At 41.2% G+C, this 20698-nt stretch overlaps 1 protein-coding gene across 1 annotated transcript; it reads right to left on the bottom strand.

Moving 5' to 3' along the window:
- Nucleotides 1-1202: 1202 nt before the first annotated feature.
- Nucleotides 1203-14988, bottom strand: GRHPR (glyoxylate and hydroxypyruvate reductase). Its single transcript, XM_034410769.2, has 9 exons — nt 14541-14988; nt 12918-13048; nt 10504-10576; nt 9646-9762; nt 9251-9339; nt 6997-7101; nt 4008-4143; nt 2365-2495; nt 1203-1441 (listed from the first exon to the last, which is right to left on the bottom strand). The coding sequence occupies exons 1-9, from the start codon at nt 14627-14629 to the stop codon at nt 1320-1322; spliced, it is 993 nt and encodes a 330-aa protein (XP_034266660.1). The 5' UTR covers nt 14630-14988; the 3' UTR covers nt 1203-1319.
- Between the last annotated feature and the right edge of the window lie 5710 nt (nt 14989-20698).

Here is a 20698-nt window from a genome sequence, read left to right as displayed (position 1 = left end):
CATTCCTCAATGCTTCTAAAATATTCTTTATTACTCTATACAGTATTTAAAGCTGAGTGGGTCTCTAAGAATATTGTACTTGTATCTATGATAATGGGACTTACTTTGCATTGGCAGCTGTTCAAGAAAAAACTACCTTAGTGAACTAAGGTTGGCATTTATCGTGGCTGTTAGATTAAGCCCCCATTTAAGCAGCAGTTTCTGTGTGTATCAAGGTTATGGACATTTTAGAATATTCCAGAGTCCAGCATATTTTCATTTTTTAAATCTCACTTTTATAAATAACTCAAAGTGGTAAACATACCTGTTACTTCTTCCTATTTTCCCCACAGCAACTACCCTATAAAGTGGGCTGGGCCGAGGAAGAGTGGCTGGACTAAAAGATACCCAGCCTGCTTTCACGCCTAAGGTAAGACTAGAACTCAGGCTCTCTGTTTCTAGCCTGGTGTTTTCAATCACAAGACCAAGGTGTTGGGTTCTTTACACTTTTATTATTCTACCATCAAATTGTAATAATCTCTGTTCACCAAGTTCTGTTACTAAATGTAGTGTTACTGGTAGCTGTAACTATACAGTCTCTGGGTTTTAGGCTAGCTCTGCAATCCATAATGTACCTCATAAATTTTAATGTGGCTGAGATGGTGGATATAGCTGTGAGGAAAAACAAGTGACTATAGAATGTTCAAGTTAATTATCTTTACCCAGATCACATGAAAAAGAAATTGAAACACTATTTTTTTTTTTTTTTGCAAAATTCTAAATTAGTGTTTTCTTTATAGGATTTTACAGTGATATCTGACAGCAATTTGCTAAACTCATACGTTAGTATTAGAAACAAAAATAGTGCAGGATAGTGGAACTACATAATTTTACCAGTTATTAGATATTTGTTTATGTATTTACTATATTGAAGAGTTAGTTGCTGAGGGGAAGAATAAGGCTGATGCCATCTAGCCTTTTATGCAGAATGTATTGTCTGCTAAAGTTATGGATATGTTGAGTTATTAAAAAAATGTCTCTGCTTAAATGCACTTGTAATTGACAAAAGGAATCTCGTAATTCGTAAGCTTGCGAAATTTCTTACCTGTGCCCTGTTAATTGGACCACTGTAGAGGCATATGCAAACCGTAGTATATATCTATTCATCTGTTCTTGCAAGTTTTAGCATATTGCTTTTAAAAAATTATGACACAAAAACATGATTTATTATGTGTTCTATTTTATTTGAAAGGCAACAAGTTCAATCAGAATTGACAGGACAAAAAGTTAAATCCACCATGTTTAAAAACAATTTATATTAGCTTGAATAGGCTAGCTTTTCATAGTCTAAGTTCACTTGGCATATTTTCTCCTTTCAAGCCAGCCAAAAGATTGTTAGCAGCCAACACTGACATTGTATTCCTTGTTGAGTAAGTGGCACTTCCAATATGAGGCAAAATTACTGTTTAAGGCATGAAAGAGAAAAAAGTATCATTAATACATGCTACATGTAAAGTGTAAAAACAACCCTTTGTTAAATTAGTGTATGAAAGTGCCTTTTAATTGCAATGTCAGTTTAGCCATAGCCTAAGTGTGCCAAACTATCTGAATGGAATTACAGTGATTCATTGTGAGAAAAGCAGAGTGAGTGGAATGTCTGTTTTTCTTTATTTCCTCTAGCAGCTCTGATATCTTGGGAAATGCTAGGCTTATGCTGTAACTGTACAGAAGCTTAGAAAATAGCACAGATTATGGATGTGGAATTATTTAACAGATCTTTTATGAGGGTGAAGGTTCATTCTCCAAGCTTCTGGGTTGGTTTCCGAACATTTCATTACCAGGCTAAAAACATCTTCAGCAGAGATGTAACGTTTCATTACAGGCTAGGCAGTGGTGGGTTGCCCCCAATTTGGACCAGTTCGCAAGAACCAGTAGTAAAACCGGCGGGAGGCTCTGCCCACTGACCCGGACATCATCAGAAGTGATCTGTGCATGCACAGAAGCTTCTTGCGCACACAGGCACAATGCGAACCGGTAGTAAAGGTAAGTAGAACCCACCCCTGAGGCTAGGTAACATCTTCAGCGGAGTTTAGGGGGTAGGGTTTACCTAGCCTGGTAATGAAACATTTGGAGAATGAACCTTCACTCTCATTGTACACCCAAGCCACACATATTCACCACTATTGAAGATCTATGTTTAATTCAAAACATTTCTAGCCCTTAAAATTGCAAAAATCTGCTCAACTATGTATCTTCTCAAAACCACAGGTCTCTTATCTGCAAACTGATCAAAGTGAATGATCCATTATTGGTTGATGCCTACCAGCCACCATCTCCATGTCAAAAAACAGTGCCAAAATAGCAATGCAAATTAAATCATCTTACCACAATTTTTGAGAGAAAGAAGTGGATTGTCTGTTGGCAGAGGTTCTGGGGTTGTGACATCTAAGCCAGCTGCGGCAATTTGCCCATTCACTAAAGCTTCATAAAGATCATCCTGATTGACTACTGCCCCTCTGGATAAAACAAAATAAGAGAGATGGGATTTATGTATAGTTCTTTTTTATTCAATTGTCCGATTCCTGGAGACCTGACAAATTCCTGTGGTTTTTTTGGCAAGCTTTTTCAGTAATGACATTGCCTCTGTCATAGGACTGCGAGAAAGTGACTGGCCCAAAGGCATCCAACTGACTTTGTGCCCAAAATGGAACTAGAACTGTCTTCTAGTTTCTAGTCCGATGCCTTAACCACTACATCAAACTGGCTATCATGTTTTTATGTCCCATGGAAATATAAGAAAATACCAATGTTCACACCGAGAACAGCAAGTGACAGAAATGATGCTAAGGATCAAACAGAAGGTGTAATCCAAGGCATAATCATTTCCTTTAAGGTGTTTTAACCTTAAATACACAGAGTCGAGGAAAGTAGATTGATTTCTCTGAAGTAGCTGAGAGGTTGAACCAAATGATCATCATTTGATTATTTTCAACATGGTGCTGAAATATAACGGCTGCATGAAGAAAACTTTAGATCTGAATTATTTAAGCGATACAGCATTCTAATAACACAGGAAGAAGTAAAACTATGTGAAAATATATCACAGCAGTGGAATAACCTCCAAAGATGGAACTCTAACCCAGGAAACAGTTACATTTCCCTCCCCTCTTCTATACAATGTCATGTCCCTGAAACAGAAGCAGCAGCAGCTAATGCAAGGATGAAGAAATACTGAATGTTTGAACATTGGTTGAAATATAATCAATCTTCATCGATGGAAATTTTAACTATGAAGTTGTTTAAGCATTAGTTAGAGATAGTTTGAGATGCAATACATACAAGTTACTACTAAACAAATATATAGATACCAGGAGATATTGCTAGTGATCTCTTTGGGCAGTTTCTGCATTCTTCCTTTATTTGTGATGATTATATTTGTTACATATAATTATAAAAAAATTTTTTTTGATAATGTACCTAGTTTGGTTTGATCGCCAACATACAAAGTTTCCTATCTTTCTTGATAGGAAATTTTTCTTTTAAAAGTAATCTTATGATAACTATACACAAAATAATTTAATAATCAGCAAGACCTGATGCAGAATATCCCATGTAGCAATCATAGGAGCACTAGATTTGCTCTTTTAGGAATAACATTATTATAGTTTAAATAGTGGCATTAATAGATAGTGATGGATATTCAAGAGCTACAGTATTTAACTAGCTGCAGAATATCCTGTTGGGATGTTTACATACACAGGTATTTTTCTTTCATTTGCCCATTTAATGACTCATCCACCAGTCACATTTGATTTCAACCAATTGAGGAAGGCTGATCTGTTTCCATATAGTTCAACTTTCCTCAATTAGTTGAAAGAGGATTATTGGCTAGAGGCAACTTTCTCATGGCAGATGCAAAATTGAGGAACAATGGGGAGCTGTGTGCTATGAAGAATACAGGTGAATCTGGGTGAATTCAGCGATGTAGAATAGGAAAGAATAAATAATGGGACAATATTTTTCTTCACCTGCTTGTATTGATGAATACTGATGTTTTCTTCATCTTACGAAAGAAGTCCTGATTGCACAACCCTTGGGTTTCAGGCACCAAAGAACAAGTTACAATGACAAAGTCCGACTCCTCTGCTAGCTTGTCAAGGGGTACTTGTAAAAAAAGAAAGAGAGATTGCTATAAATTATTAAGAGACTAGCTTTCTTTTGCTGGCTTTCAATCACCCATTTTTCCAATTGGTCAGTTAGCAAGGAAACTTCCCAATGAGTCATTTGTGTGGGTGTGGGGTGATATCATATTTAAGCCTAAAAAATTTAGTACTTTTTTTCTTTTTTTACACTTCAGTGGTAAAACCAAAATAGACAATGTTTCTTCTACTAGTTTTTAGTCAGTGATGTGAAGAAATAATTGCAGCTCTATCTTTTACATTTGCCAACAATCATAGGAATAAAAAAGGAAAAATAATGACCCTGATATTTAAAAGGAATCTAATTAATGTTTACTTTTGAATGATTTAGCAGATCAGTTTTAAGTTGCTGTAAATCAAAAATCTAAGTGACATCCAATTTATGCTACACTTTGATAATTTATCAATCCCCTAATCTGCTATCATCCAGTGTAATACTTTTTCAACAATGATCCTGGTTTATTCTGCCAACCTAGGGCCACGTATGATGTTCTTTAGAGAAGCCTGACAAAGATCAAAGTAAATTAATGAATTCTTATTTTCCTCCCATTTATATATCAAATTATTTAAGGGTGGCATCTATATTCCTCTTTAAGGAAAGGGCAAGTATACCTCTTACTGTTAACCTTTTACAATTCCCATCATAAATACAAAGATTAATAATAATAATAATAATAATAATAATAATAATAATAATAATAATAATAATAATAATTTTATTTCTATACCGCCCTTCTCCCGAAGGACTCAGGGCCATACAGCCAATTTAAAAACACAAGACACAACAATGATTAAAAATTAAAATAATTAAATAGATTTGGCCGGTTTAAAACCCCAAAAATTTAAAATACCCCAATTTAAAATCATTATGTTGATAGCCCGGCCTGGCGGAACAACAGGGTCTTCAATGCGCAACGAAACACCCGGAGGTCGGAGATCTTACGTATTTCCGGGGGCAGTTCATTCCACAAGGCTGGGGCTCCCACAGAGAAGGCCCTCCCCCTGGGTGTCGCCAGCCGACATAACTTGGCCGATGGCACCCTGAGGAGACCCTCTCTGTGGGAGCGGACTGGCCGGTGGGAGGCTACTGGTGGCAGAAGTCGGTCTCGAAGGTACCCGGGTCCTATGCCATGGAGCGCTTTAAAGGTGGTAACCAGCACCTTGAATCGCACCCGGAAGACCACTGGGAGCCAGTGCAGCTCGCGCAGGAGGGGTGTCACACGGGCACAATGAGTTGCGCCCATAACCACCCGCGCGGCCGCATTCTGGACCAGTTGGAGCCTCCGAGTGCTCTTCAAGGGGAGCCCCATGTAGAGAGCATTACAATAGTCCAGCCGGGAGGTGACAAGGGCATGAGTGACCGTGCGCAAAGCGTCCCGGTCCAGAAAGGGCTGCAACTGGCGGATCAGGCGAACCTGATAAAAGGCCCCCCTGGCCACGGCCGTCATATGCTCTTCTAAAGACAGCCGTGCATCCAGGAGGACACCCAGATTACGAGCCCTCTCTGTGGGGGGCAAAGATTCACCCCCAATAGTCAGTGATGGCACCTGCTGACTATATCGGGACGCCGGCAGCCACAGCCACTCAGTCTTGGACGGGTTGAGTCTGAGCCTGTTCCTCCCCATCCAGACCCGCACGGCCTCCAGGCAGCGAGACATCACATCAAGGGCATCGTTGGGGTGGTCTGGGGTGGAGATGTACAGCTGAGTGTCGTCAGCGTACAGATGACACTTCACCCCAAAACCACGGATGATCTCACCCAGCGGCTTCACATAAATGTTGAACAGAAGGGGCGAGAGGACCGACCCTTGTGGCACTCCCCATGCGAGACGCCTCGAGGTCGACCTCTGCCCCCCTGCCAACACGAACTGCGAGCGGTCGGAGAGGAAGGAGAACCACCGCAGAACGGTGCCCCCTATTTCTAACCCTCTCAACCGCTGCAGCATGATACCATGGTCGATGGTATCAAAAGCCGCTGAGAGATCTAATAGGACTAGGACAGAGGAGCAACCCCTGTCCCGAGCCCTCCAGGATCATCCATCAACGCAACCAATGCCGTTTCTGTGCTGTGCCCCCACCTGAAGCCCGACTGGCACGGGTCTAGATAGATAGCTTCATCCAGGTGCCCGGGCAGTTGTCGTGCCATCACACTCTCAACAACCTTCGCCACAAAACAAAGGTTGGAGACCGGACGGTAGTTAGCTAATTTAGCCGGGTCCAGGGAAGGCTTCTTGAGGAGGGGTCTCACCACCGCCTCTTTCAAGGCGGCGGGAAAGGCACCCTCACTCAGAGAAGCAGTTATAATCCCCTGGAGCCAGCCTTGTGTAACCTCCCGGGAGGCCAGTACCAACCAGGAGGGACACGGGTCCAATAAACATGTGGCGGCACTAATCCTACCCAGAACCCTGTCCACATCCTCGGGAGCCACAGGATCAAACTCCTCCCAGGTAATATTCTCAAGACCTGCCCCTGTCTCCTCCCCTGGACTCATCCAATCGGAGTCCAAGCCATCCTGAATCCGAGCGACTTTATCATGCAGGAATTGCACAAAATCCTCAGCGCAGCCCTGCAAGGGATCTTCCCGCACTCCCCCCCCGAAGAAGGGAGTGGGTCACCCTAAACAGGGCGGCTGGGCGGTTCTTAAAACTTAGTTATACCTCTCCACAAGCATAATCAAGTATCCCAATAATTACTTCATGTAAATTTTGTTTAATCTTATGTTTCATTAAAGTTGTTTTCTATTTAAATTGTTTAGAACAATCAATGGACGAAAAACAAATATATAAAGAAATTCATACAAATAAAACACAACTCTCACCAAACTCCGCTTTTAATTCCACAGCAGCTTCAGGTTTGGGATGACGACCTGTATACAAAAACCTTTTGACTCCAAAAGGTTTCAGACGATATGCTACGGACTGCCCTAGAAGCAGAAGGAAAATACAAAAACACTTCACTCTTGACATGGTAGTTGTAAGAAATATATAGTCATTTCTGAAAAATTCATATATATCAAAGGTTTTTTTTCTTCCCCAATTTGGTGTTCAGTTTCCAGAATGCCTTCCAACTAGGCAAAGGATTGCACTATTAGCCAAACAATTAAGGAAAACAATTCCAGAATTATAGATATGAACCACAGCCGTGTCTGATGGATGCAACCCCTACACCACCCCAACTTGATCAAGTAGAAAAGAAAGAAAGACTCCTGGCCCATGATTAGCCAAAAGTATACTTTATTAAAGCCAAAGTGGTTACAGAAGAGGCAAAGCTGGATCTCAGAATTTCGTGTACGAAAGATAGTTTTAACTTTCCCTTGATTGGCAGGGGGCCAGCCAATCTCTGGTCCATCAAATGGAAAAGTACTTTTCTATGGATATCCTGCTAGATGATATAGCAAACCACAACTAGCCATGTTCAACACTTGTCTTAAGTTGGTCAGTGCCTTTGTGAGAGCTAGCTAGCCAATTTTATATACTTAATTGTTAGTCTCAATTCATTATAATCAGCTCTACTCTGACAAAGGTACTATCGGTTGTATCAAGTATACTTATTTGAAAGTATATTTCAAATTATTTGGGTGGCACTGCCCCAAACAGATCCTGTGCGTAATCTGGGGGTTCTTGACTCGCAACTCCTGCTTGAAGAGCAGGTGGAGGTCGTGGCTAAACGGGTCTTTGCCCAACTACAGTTTGTGGACCAGTTAGACCCTTTCCTGGACCAACAATCCCTACTCACGGTCAGTCATGCCCTAGTCACTTCCCGTCTTGACTATTGCAACATGCTCTACATGGGGATGCTCCTGAGGAGCATCAGGAAGCTCCAGTGCAAAATGCAGCAGCCTGCATGGTTTTGTGCAGACCATGGTGTGCACATATATCACGTCTCCTGCGGGAACTGCATTGGTTGCTGATTTGCTTCCAGGTGCAATTCAAGGTGCTGGTTGTCATCTCTAAAGCCCTTCCTAGCTTGGGACCAGGTTATCTGAGGGACCGTCTCTTGCCAGTTACATTTACCCGACCCACTATAGCGGAGAGGCAAGGAATGTTGCGGGTCCCATCCCCTAGGGAGATTCATCTGGGGGGACCCAGAAGAAGGGCCTTCTCCGTGGTGGCTCCCTCTCTGGAACATCATTCCCCCACATTAGACTGGCCTCCCATTCTAACACTCTTTGGGAAGGCGCTGAAGACTCTGTCAGCAGGCCTGGGGAACCCAGCCCATTAAATACAGAATGTGTGTTGTTGCCGGGTGGGGGTGGGGGTGGGGTGTGGGGGTATTTTACTAATTTATTATTTTATTATTCCTCATTTTATTATTTGTATTTCTTTTATATGGCTTTTATATTTATATATTAGGAGCTGTGGTGGTACAGTGATTGGAATGCAGTACTGCAGGCTACTTCTGCTGTCTGCCAGTTGTCAGCAGTTCGGCAGTTCGATTCTCACCAGGCTCAAGGTTGACTCAGCCTTCCATCTTTCCAAGGTCGGTAAAATGAGGACCCAGATTGTTGGGGGGGGGGGACAATATGCTGACTCTGTAAAACCATTTAGAGAGGGCTGGAAAGCACTGTGAAGCTGTATATATGTCTAAGTGCTATTGCTAAGTGCTATAATCGTGTAAGCCACCTCGAGTCACCATGTGCGAGTAGGCGGCAATATAAATTTTCTAAAATAAATAAAAGTGTCTACTCTTATTCTTATACGGAGCAGCATTTGAAAGTCTGAGATCTGAGTGAAAGCAATGACAAAATCAAAAAACAAAGGCAAATAGGTGTCTTCTGGGGTAACAGTTATTCGTTTAAAGAGTAATCCACAGGAGAAAGTCCACTTTGCACTAGACTTGCTGATAACCTGAATCAGCCAGTTTTGAAGTTCAAGTCTCCAGTTTTAAAAAAAATGGCACAACTGCACCTCTCCGTTGTATTGTTAACAATAACAATTAACAATAATTGGCAGTGATTTGAAGTTTGAATTGAACTGCCATTTACTTCTCCCAACCTACCTAATGGAAATCATTTTATATATATTTTTTAAAAATTGAATTTCCAGATAGATATTTAATAAAACAAGGATTACCTATTCTTCCCAGCCCTATAATCCCAACTGTGCTGCCTGAAAGTCCGTAGCCACACATCCAAAGAGGCTTCCATGTCGTCCAGCCTCCGCTGCAAGGAAAAAAAATCAAAATGCAAAAAGACATTAATGAAGTACTTGCAAGAGGCCTGTACTATGGTTATAGAATTCTCCCTGTGCAGTCCAGCAAGAGACTTACAACTGTTTAATGTTGCAACCTCAACCTTTGTCCTAAAGGCCGTTGCTCTACCAACACTGCCCCCTGAAATTTGCTAACATACAACATTGTATGAACAACATCTCGGAATGGTAGATATCTGACTACTGCCACCTCCAAATATTCAAGCCAGTACAATATGCTCCCCACATTTTATCCCAAGCAAAATTGCAGTACTCACTTCTTTACTTCCACCACTGATTCAGGCAGCCTGCGAGATGTTGCTAAGAGCAAAGCTACTGTCAGCTCAGCAGTGGCATCGGTCAGGATGTCCGGCGTGTACCCCACACGGATACCACTAGAATTTAAGAAGAGGCTTGTTCTTCTCATTTTCATCACCATTTCTTTGAGGCAGGCACTTATAAGCAGGGTAATTAAGCACCTTAACCATATAATACGTAGGTCAAGGCAGCAAGACTCTTCTCCCATAAAAGAATGGAAGTAATCCCTGGAATAAATCCTTTGTATATAAGGTAATCCACAAAGCACAAACTACATGTTTTATCTTGTAAAATTTATATAATCAGAGAAGAGGTGCATGAGTGAACTGGTCATGGATGGGTCAATGTAGCACAAAGAAAATAATAAATGGAAGAAAGTGTTCTGCTTCCCCTTTGGCATAATTGGCTTCTAAAAATGAATTTATGTAACATAATAAAATGCAAATGCTTTGTATTTTACAATATATTCTGAAATAATCATACTTAAAATGCAAATGGTCTAAGTTTGTTGAGGCAAGTAACTGCAGTTCTTAAAAAAGGACACAATCCTTCAAACCTTAAAACCCAAGCTGCTTGAACCATCCAAGGACCTAATTATACAATTAGTGATTTTTACAAAAGAACAGCCTTTCCTTTAAAGAGGTTGGGCCTGCATTATATATATTTCAGTTGCTGCTTTTCCAAGAAAAAGAACTCCAGTTTTTAGTGGTGAAAAGAAATTGGGCAGACTATATCACTTAAACCTCCCACTATAATTCTCTCTTAATCTCCCGTGCTCTGATGTAGAATAGCTGAATTTTAAATTATACAAGACTTACCGTTTTTTAATTTCATCAATAGCTAGATGGTCATATCCCACTGACAATGTACTAATTACTTTGAGGCTTGGCCCTGGAAAAAAATGAAAACCGCATGCTCAGAATGAAAGTCATTAAGATGAAAACAAAATATTATTTATGAAATTGCAAATGATAGTTTATATCAGCCTTACCACCCAATCAATTACAATAATATTGTCAAAGGTTGACAAGCAGCAAAAATGTTTTTCAAATTATCTACCTTGTTCATTAATAAAACACAGAAAAATTGGGTAAGATTTAATATGAACATTTTTTAAAAAATTAAAAGAATCAACGAATGGAAGCCTACTTTTATCTAACTAGGTTTACAAACTTCATTTGCATCATCAGTCAACAAAAATTTAGTTCAATCATTAAAGTCCACTAATCCTAATCAATGAATGGAATGGCAACTGCTAACTAGTGAATGCACAAATACCATCCTTATCTCAATCAAGCATTTTTTAAAGGATTGTTTTCTTTTTAGTGTGCATTCAAAGCAAACCACAAACCTTTAGTAAGATTCTGGAATATATAAAGCTAAAGGTTTCCCCTGTTTGGCCGTGTCCAATTCTAGGGGGCGGTGCTCATCTCTGTTTCTTAGCCAAGGGAGCCCAGCATTGTCAGAAGACATTTTGGTGGCTATGTGGCCAATATGACTATATGCCAAGGCACACAGAATGCTTCGAAGTGGTATCTATTAATCTACTCGCATTTGCATGCTTTCGAACTGCTAGATGGGCAGGAGCTGGGGCAAGAACAGGAGCTCACTCTGTTGCGCAGCGCTTGGGTCTCAAACCCAGGCTGTCCACTTTCCAGCTGACAAGCTCAGCATCTTTAACTACTGAGCTATTGGGGCTCCTTCTGGAATATATAACTATCTAAATTGAGTTAAACATTTATTTTGGGTGACCAGTCCAAATCATATATTGTTAACAAACAGAAAACTGTACAGTTCTATTTTCAGGCTTAAAAAGGTCTTATTGACCTTATAAGGTCAATGTGTGATGAGTGAAAACTCATCACAAAAAGACTGTGCACTTGTACAACAGGGGTGGGTTTCACTTATCTTTGCTACCAGTTTGCTCACGCGCCACATCTGCGCATGCACAGAAGCTTCTGGGCATGCGCAGCCCCTATTTGATGACGTCCGGGCAGGTGGGCGGAGCTTCTTGCCACCACTACCAGTTCACCCGAACCGGAGTGAACTGGTAGCAACCCACCACTGTTGCACAACCAATAACTGTGCAAGAAGCATCTTCTGCACAATGCTGGAAGAAGCAGCAAAATCCCTTTGCCCAAAAAAATCATACAGCACCTGGAGGGGGCGAGGGGATTAACAGAGCCTTCCATGCATTCTTACCGAGGTTCTGTAATGAAGTAAATTGGGCATATCTGATAAGCGAGTCAAATCCACAGGATGAGCTTCATGTATGCAATCCTAATTTAGACTAATACATATATATTCAGTTCCAGAACAGGCTGTTCTGAGGTACTCTAAGGACCTACTCACATATTCAAATGAAGTCCGAATGACAGGATATTTTATATGCAAACAAACCATCATTTAAAGGAAGGGATTAATTATTTTTATGTTCAGCATTTAATAGAATCATGGCTTAAAATTCTTCTGCATTATGGTTTATTATATTTAAAGATCAAGGCCAGAATTTTTTCAGCAGATAGCACAGAAGCACAGAGATATGAATGCAACATAAAATCAGGGGATTGAACAGCACATCTGGCTCAGGGGATGTTTTTCAAATCCAGACTGTCTGGCCAGATATCCTGAGGCAAGCTTTCACAGAAGGAAGGCAATAGGAAGGAAAACAAAGCTGGAGTTGGATCCAATCCCAAGCATCTGAGGCTTTTCCTCTGAAAGGAATTACAAAACTAATTTTGCTCTCCTAGAGTAAAATACTGCATGATTCTCAAAAGTCACCAAAGCATCTAATAAAATTTTCCCTGCTGTGTAATAGTTGGGCAATACTGAGCAAGCTAATGTCCACATAGGTAGCCCTCAACTTATGACAACGGGGGTTGGAAAATTCATGACTAATATCATTAAGCGAGACATCACATGATTGTGACTTGGGAGCTTCCCTGTCAGCTTCCCCATTCACTTTGCTTGTTGGAAGATGGCTGGGAAGATCACCAATGGCAATCATGTGTCTCTGGGATACTGCAACTACTACAAATGCAAGCAGTGTCCCAGTGCCACTGTGAGGATGCTGCCGTGTACAAGGACCAACTGTAAGTCACTTTTATCAACGCCATCATAACTCTGAATGGTTGCTAAATGAATGTCCGTAAGTTGAAGACTACCTGCAAGTACCTCCATACACACAACCTTTTTGAGCCACATTGCACGTCACCGTCTTCTCCACGCTCACCTGCTGCATCTAAGACTTCCTTGTCTATCCGGTCAGACAGGAGACACAGGAGCCCATCTTTGCCAGCTACCCCTGCTAGCAATTCTGCCTGTGGGATTGGTTCCTCTGAATCCCACTGTTGAATGCTGCAACTGAAGGGGAAGGAAGAGGCAAGCCAAAATTAGATCAAGCAGCAAACCGATGTTCCGAAGGTTGCAACCTTTGCTTAATCAAAGGACAACTAATTGCGAAAATAGATGTTTGGGACTTTAGGGCAAAGTTACTTAACTTTGGAGTTATTCTGCTATTCATGTTTTCCTATCTCAGAGGATGAAAAGAAGAACAGCTACTCCTTCTCACAATGAACAACAAATTTGATAAAGCAAAGCTCACCCTCTTGAATGTTTAAGGAAAAGTAAGATATTGCTAATATGTACATGGACTTGCATTTTAGACACTGAGTCCCAATCACAGAGTAATTCCCAATAATTTCCACTCCCAGGGATCAACTAGAGAAGACCCCGAGTGCTATGACCTTCTTTGGTTTGGATTGGCCAACAACTGTGAAGGAGGATAATAGTTTTGGCAGAAGTGGGAATTTTTAATAGAGCGAGTTACTGTACACATGGCTTTAATGTTTGCTCTATCCAACTGAGCCAAAACTAGTTTAAGGAATTTAGATGGGCGAAGTTAAGAGCAAGGGTGGATCTCTCCACATTGCCTAAATCAGGAGTGTCCAACCTTGGCAACTTTTGAGATTTGTGGACTTGAATTCCCAGAATCCACCAGTCAGCCAGCTATGCTGGAAGTTGAGGTCCACAAGTCTTAAAAGTTGCCAAGGTTGGGACACCCCTGTTCTAAATTAACACAGAAGAAGGCCTCCTGCAAAAAACCAGAGGTCCAACCCATGTCTTCGTAGCAGAATAATCCCCAAACGCGGGCAAAAGAAGGAAGGCTAAAGGGAGAAGAAACGTCTTAGAAACAAACAAACCGTCAAATCCAACTCGGGAAGACGCTCTTCTCAGCCGGATCTGCCCATAGCCTAACACGGAGCAGGACTGAACCCGCAGTTATTATACCTGCCCTTCTCCCTCCAGCCTCCGGGAAGAAGGAAGCAGCGAAGCGGGAACCTGGGTCAGCAGCAACCCGCGCCCTCCCCCACCGCGCTTCTAGCCCCGCCAGAAGGCGCTGCAGCTGCGGGCCCTTTAAGCGGCCCTGCTCCGCACCAGATACAATGAACCCTCGGCTCTAAATGGGAAGCAAGACGTTCTTACGATGCCCCCCACCCCACCCAACCCCGTTCTCTTTACACGCGCGCACTCGCTTCCCACGAGCGCGTTAAAGAAAACTTTGGACACGCATCCGGGCTGCAAAAATCCCCAGATGTCAGCCACCGGCTGAGAAGCCTCGGTTTTGGCCGTGCTGGCCGTCCAGATGTTTGCAACCTTCGTCGCCTTCCTCAAAGGCGAGCACCCAAACGTGTGTGTGTCCGTGTATGGCCGCAGCCTTTCTGAAGATTTGAGGAACACCACCAGCCGGGCGCGCACACCCCCTTCGGGGGAAAAAAAGCAAAAAAAAGCAACCGATCCCCCCCCCCTTTTTTTTTTCTCTATTTGCATTAGGAAGCCAGGCGAGCCCACTTACACGCCGGCCTGAGCCAAGACTGCCTGCCCCGCCGGGGGGATCCTCCGAGTCACAAACACCTTCATGAGCTGCTGCACCGCCGAAGTCATCCGAGCGCGTCTCGCCTGCGGTCAGGCTGGTGAGGTCCGGTCTTCCCCGCCTCTTCACCCTTGGCCCGGCTGGAGCAATTGGCTCGGCACCGCCCCCTGGTGCTCATCGGCCGCCAGGTCAAAAATGCTACCTTCCGTGCAGGCGCTTTACGGGGAGGGAAAGAGGGCCCGCCTGCAACCCCCACCTCGGGGCAACCTTGGGGCTGGAGGGAGCCGGGACGCCCCTGAGCTTTTTGAGAGCCTTATTTTCGGGTGAAAAAAGGAAGGAAGGAAGGAAGGAAGGAAGGAAAAGAAAGAAAGAAGAAAAAGAAAGAAAGAAAGAAAGAAAGAAAGAAAGAAAGAAAGAAAGAAAGAAAGAAAGAAAGAAAGAAAGAAAGAAAGAAAGAAAGAAAGAAAGAAAGAAAGAAAGAAAGATCAGATTGGGCGCATGGAGCCTTGATCTGTGGGTGTGTAAGATAGTTTGGCAGGTGGAACAGTACCGATTGTGCAGATGTGTGTGTAGAGATGGGGACCGGGGAAGGACTGTATGCTCAGGATCCTAACATTAGAATACTTTGCGTTACCACTAAGCAGCAAGAGGGCCAATCAATCTGATATTTGGGACAAGAAAGGTGAGCAACTCGGAGCTGGCACAAATGAGAAAATGCTACTTGGGTACTTGTACTAGTACTTGGGGAGGAGTCACAGAGCGGAGGGGCTTATTCTCCCATGCACCTGAGAGTAGGACAAGAAGCAAAAGGTGGAAGTTCATTAAAGAGGGATCCTAGCTGGAACTAAGGAGAAATGTTCTGACAGTGAAAGAAATTAACCGATGGAACAGTTTGCCTTCTGGAGTTGTGGGTGACTAGAGTTTTGGCTGTCTAGATTTGCCGTAGCTTTTCTCCCCATTCAGCTAAGAGTGGACAATCCAAACAATGACTCATCTTTATTAACGACAGTTTTATTTTTCAAAAAGTGAAATTCTGATTAAAGAGAGGACTTCGTTAATGAACTGAACATTATAAGTACTTTGTAAAACAAAACAAAACATGGGGTTCAACATAACTAGCATGATTGAAGTAGAAAAAAAAAGTCAGAAATAAATTTTGGACTTCGGGAAGACTTATTTTAATGAATTCAGAGGAAAAGTGAGCAGCAAACTATAGCTCAAATTTCTAATGTGTAAACAAGCCAAGAAGGATGAGCCTGCCTGGAAAACAAAATACTGAACACAAAAACATAAAAACCAGATAAAATAAATAAATCAAGAAAGCTTTATGAATGAATAACAAGCTCATTAACAAGCTGAGAAGCAAAAAGGAAGTTCATGGGGGAAAAGGGCTAATAATTAAGAAGGAGTTCAAAATTTGGACATACAGTCAGAAAGGCTAAAATCCAGCAGAATGCATACCTGTTCTAGAGGACTTAGTGACAAGGATAATGTTTTAAATATGAAGGCAACACCAAATTATTATTAGCAGGGGGAAATCACAGTTGAAAAGTACCCCAACAGATTGACCCCATTTTGGGGTTTCTATTACACACTTAACACATATATTACCCCTTGATTTAGATATTGTGGGAAGACACTAAAATATATGTCCTTGTGTTTTAATAGTAGGATTATGAATAGGCATAATAAAAATGACCTTCTAGCTAAATTAGGCCCCTTTATAAGCAGAGAGAGGGACAGCAACATGTAGGGTTTGGGAAGACATATTGTGGTCTTCTTGTCTTCAAAATACACACACACACACACACACACACAGACACACAATCTGACTAAGCAGCTGGCCATATCTGCATTGTGAGTCCATGAGTTTTAGGCCTCCCATATATTTCTACAGATCAAATGAGAATAATGAAAATCATATTGTGGAAAGTGGGAGTGAAGGAACAAAAAAAAAGGGGCCTTTTAGATGAGAATATTATCCCCCCCAATATGGAACATTGGACTGCAAGGTCATTCAGCCAGTTTGGAATGATAAAGGGAATTACTTTATTTAACAGAGAGACAGAGAACATTTTTATCAGTCTCTGTCAAACCATCATTGGAACAACTGATTTAAGCAAGTTTAAGCAAGAAGAAAGAATTAGATAAGGGCCCTGCCAGAATAACGCAGAGGGCAAAAAGGACATAGGCAGCCTTCTTTGAAAAGCAGCTAAAAAGATCTGCTTTCTTTGTTTTACAAAAGGCATAAAAAGAAAAAAGAAAGGACACCTAATGACATTGTCAAATATAATAAAGGTAAAGATAAAATGCAATATAGAGCCTTGCTCAGAAGGAACATTGGGAGCTAAGTATAAGTTGTTTTCCATCCCCAATTTAAAATAAAAAATAAAAAAGCACAATGCAAAAAATGTGAAACTTGTTTGCCTATCTCAAGGTACAATCCCAGGATCTCTGGGAGATTTTTGAAGGTTGTAGGCATTGCAAACTTTCCTTCCCCCTTCCTATCCTATATACTTGTGATGGTGAACCTATGGCACACATGCCAGAGATGGCCCACAGCACCCTCTCTGATGGCATTCAAGCCATCACCCCAGTTAAGGTTTGCTGTGCATGCGTGTGCGCCTCCCACCGGCCAGCTGGTCTTTGGGTCTCTGCCGCGCATGCATGGGGGGCGTGGGGCATGCAGGGGGGTGGTATTTAATATTCCCAAATGGCCTTCGTCCCGCTTATCTCCAAGCTACATTTCTCTATTTTAACCCTGCATTTTTTCATTTTCCCCATCTTTCATTTCATTTATGCTTTCTACTATCTAGGCTTTCCATTTTCTGTCATATTAAATACAAGCCATATAAACACTTCACACTTTGCCTTTTTTTCTAGTCCTTGATCTGTTTGTGCTCTGGTTTCTTTTTTTCAATTCCACCACTTCATTTCTTTTCAGGAAGAAAATATCACCTGTTAAATCTTGGTTACATTGCACTAATGTAACCTTGTGCCTTGCGATTCTTGACGAGTGTATCTTGTCTTTTTATGTACACTGAGAGCATATGCACCAAAGACAAATTCCTTGTATGTCCAATCACACTTGGCCAATAAAGAATTCTATTCTATTCTATTCTATTCGATTCGATTCGATTCGATTCGATTCGATTCGATTCGATTGCCACCTAATATACTTACATAATACATATCTATTTTAGTTTTAAACAGTTTCAAAGATTTGAAAAAATGCTGTTTTTTCACACTTCTCTATTATTTTCATATTTTCTTTCTTCTTTCTTCTTACCTACTGTTTAGATTGAAACCCACAGAAAAAGGAACCTTCTTTTATTCCGTTACTGTACAGTTGCTTTTCTGTTTCCTGAAAGTGCTTTAGCCTGTCAATATTTGTGTGTGTGTGCACATATGTGTGTCCGTGTGTGTCTTTCCATCTTTAATTGCTGAACCAGAACACAAAACCAATACAAAGAAATTAACCCGGTGAAGCTTTTCTCATCATTTTACCACAATAGCAAGGAGGAAAAAACCCTTTACCGATAATTTCAGCCATCTATTCAAGGCAAGGTAAAAGAATCAGAGCAGGGAAGAAAAAGAGTAACTTCTCCAGGGTTTCTTCTTGGGCCACCTCACATAAATTCGTATTAGGCTTCATTAGTATTTCCAAATGACTAACTGCTGGTATGGAAATCACTTGTTAAATTCTGTTCCAAATAAATGACCTGTGTGTTTCTGGTTTATAGAGTGAGTAGATATGCAGACGGTGGCTTTCAGTTTATTCCTGGAAACCACACAGTGGTGTGAGAGTCTTTTCCCAGAGTTGAAGTGCTACCTTCCCATCTCTGAATCGGCAAAAAAAAAACCTCCTCCATGCGAAATATCCCCCCCTCTGTTATCTCTGTTCAAACATTATAACAACACTGGTGCAGTTCAGAAGACTGAAATGGGGTCTCATTCATGAGCTGATGAAATGAAAACAATTTCTTAGAGACAAAAATAAGAGTAAGTGCAGTTGGAGAAGACCTTCAGAGTAGATGGTCCAACCAGAATATTTACTGCAGTATATTCAGTGATTTCTAACTGTTGTCTTCCTTATATTTGCAGAAATAAATTTATAGTATCAGACTGAGCAGCATTGAGGGTATCTCCAGGGTGTGATAGAAAATAAAATGGTGGTTGTCATGGTGCAATCAAAGCTCCACCCATTTTTTTCCTGTCCCTGAAAAAAAACCATGGCTGCCATCTTGATTTTTATTTTACCTAACTCTGGGGATATCCTTGAATCGTATTTGGAAAACTGAAACTAGGACTTGGTTATTTGCAAAATCAATAAAGGCAGGATACAAATAAATAAATATAAATTTAGCTTGTTTATACAATCCCTGCAGTCAAGTGCTACAATATATTTAAACAACTGATATTCAATATCCATCCCTGAAGCAAAGAAATTTAATCAGTTTCACTTTTTGTAACCTTAGGTACCAAATATAGTTATGAGCCTCATATAAAAGGTAGTTAACTGCTGAAAGCTAACATGCTGAAAAGAAATAGGAGGAGAAACAATAATACATAAAATACATACATTAGCAGTCCACCAGGAGAAAATTGTTTTGCCATAGTTTCAAAACTTGCACTCTCCTCTCCCAAGATATTAACGTATTTAGCAACACTCAACTTCTCATTCAGGAAAAAAAAGCAAGAATATACCGGTAAATCTAAGATATCTACATTTTTAACCACTAGGTGTCTCCATGACATCCACCCCATTCCTGTGATCATTTAGCACCTGCATTGTACCAACAGCCTCTGCTATTTCATGAATTAGACCCTGTAGGTTAAAATTCAATTATTAGGTCAATCGATTGTAAGAGCAAAGTGACAGCCAAACAGAACATTCTATGTTTACATTTTAAAGAAGACGAAAACAATCTCAACATTAAAAGCAACTTTTGAAATGTATTCAGATATATTATGTGTATTTTATTGATGAGTATTACGCTGAATGCACCAAAACATGGCATGGTGGAAAAGAAACAATATGAAAAAGAAGGGATGGTATAAATATTTGGCCAAAAAACACAACAGTTTGCTTTCGCTTTTGTCAAGGTTGCCCTTCGCATATTTGGCCAAGCTAGGTGGATGCGTCAAACCATAGCCGCAACCAACAACATGAAATGAATTAACAGCACTCTGCCTTGAAAAAAACAGATCCCTAACAACAACAACAACAACAACAATAACAACAACAACAACAAGAAGGAACTGTTTCCTCCAGCATCTTCTCTGGTCTTTGTGGAGCATCTTTCCGATTCTCTAGGAAATCCAGCAGAACAATTTCTTTTGCTAGGGCTAGATGTCTTTCCTTGAATGAAAAGGACATTTCAGGGGCTAGAATCTGGACATGGTGACCACATTCACCAGCCCTTCAGAATGCAGAAGCGAAGAGCCCCTGAAGGAACTACGCTATTAACCTAGGGAGTCCTAAAAATCCTTTTCTAGAGAATCCATGGTTGCCCAAATACTCATGTCTCTCTGTGACACATTAACCTCAGAAATCTCAGTGAAGCAACCTGCACATTCCAAGGTTCCACATAGCTTGTTTGACAAGAGGCTTTTCCTTCCCTCCACCAGTCTTTCATTTTTTAGTTGCAGGAATTGGGTATGTTTAGTTTAATGAAAAGAAGGAGTAGGGGTGACATGATAGCTGTGTTCCAATATCTCAGGGGTTGCCACAAAGAGGAGGGGGTCAAGCTATTCTCCAAAGCACCTGAAGGCAGGGCAAGAAACAATGGGTGGAAACTAATCAAGGAGAGAAGCAACCTGGAATTAAGGAGAAATTTCCTGACAGAACAATTAATCAGTGGAACAACTTGCCTCCAGAAGTTGTGAATGTTCCAACACTGGAAGTTTTAAAGTTTTAAAGTTTTAAAGAAGAGATTGGACAACCATTTGTCTGAAATGGTATAAGGTTTCCTGCCTAGGCAGGGGGTTGGACTAGAAGACCTCCAAGGTTCCTTCCCCATTCCCACCCCACTCCAGGGAAAGGATATTGCAAAATCTCCATTCCCACCCCACTCTGGGGCCAGACAGAAGTGGTATTTGCCGGTTGTTTGAACTACTCAAAATTTCCACTACCAGTT

The sequence above is a fragment of the Pantherophis guttatus genome, chromosome 2, assembly GCF_059756535.1.
Source record: "Pantherophis guttatus breed Tessera chromosome 2, ASM5975653v1, whole genome shotgun sequence".
Lineage (NCBI taxonomy): Eukaryota > Metazoa > Chordata > Lepidosauria > Squamata > Colubridae > Pantherophis > Pantherophis guttatus.
The sequence above is the reverse complement of the archived record's forward strand: the minus strand, read 5'-3'. Positions and strand labels throughout refer to the sequence as shown.

Bases quoted from the DNA above. Each gene is read 5' to 3' on its own strand.
- GRHPR (XM_034410769.2), bottom strand. From the start codon at position 14,629: ATGACTTCGGCGGTGCAGCAGCTCATGAAGGTGTTTGTGACTCGGAGG. The intron at 13,049-14,540 runs GTAAGTGGGCTC...CTTCCCCTTCAG, and splicing joins GTCTTGGCTCAGGCCGGCGT to TTGCAGCATTCAACAGTGGG. The intron at 9,763-10,503 runs GTAAGTCTTGTA...CTTAAATTCTAG, and splicing joins ATTGATGAAATTAAAAAACG to TGGTATCCGTGTGGGGTACA.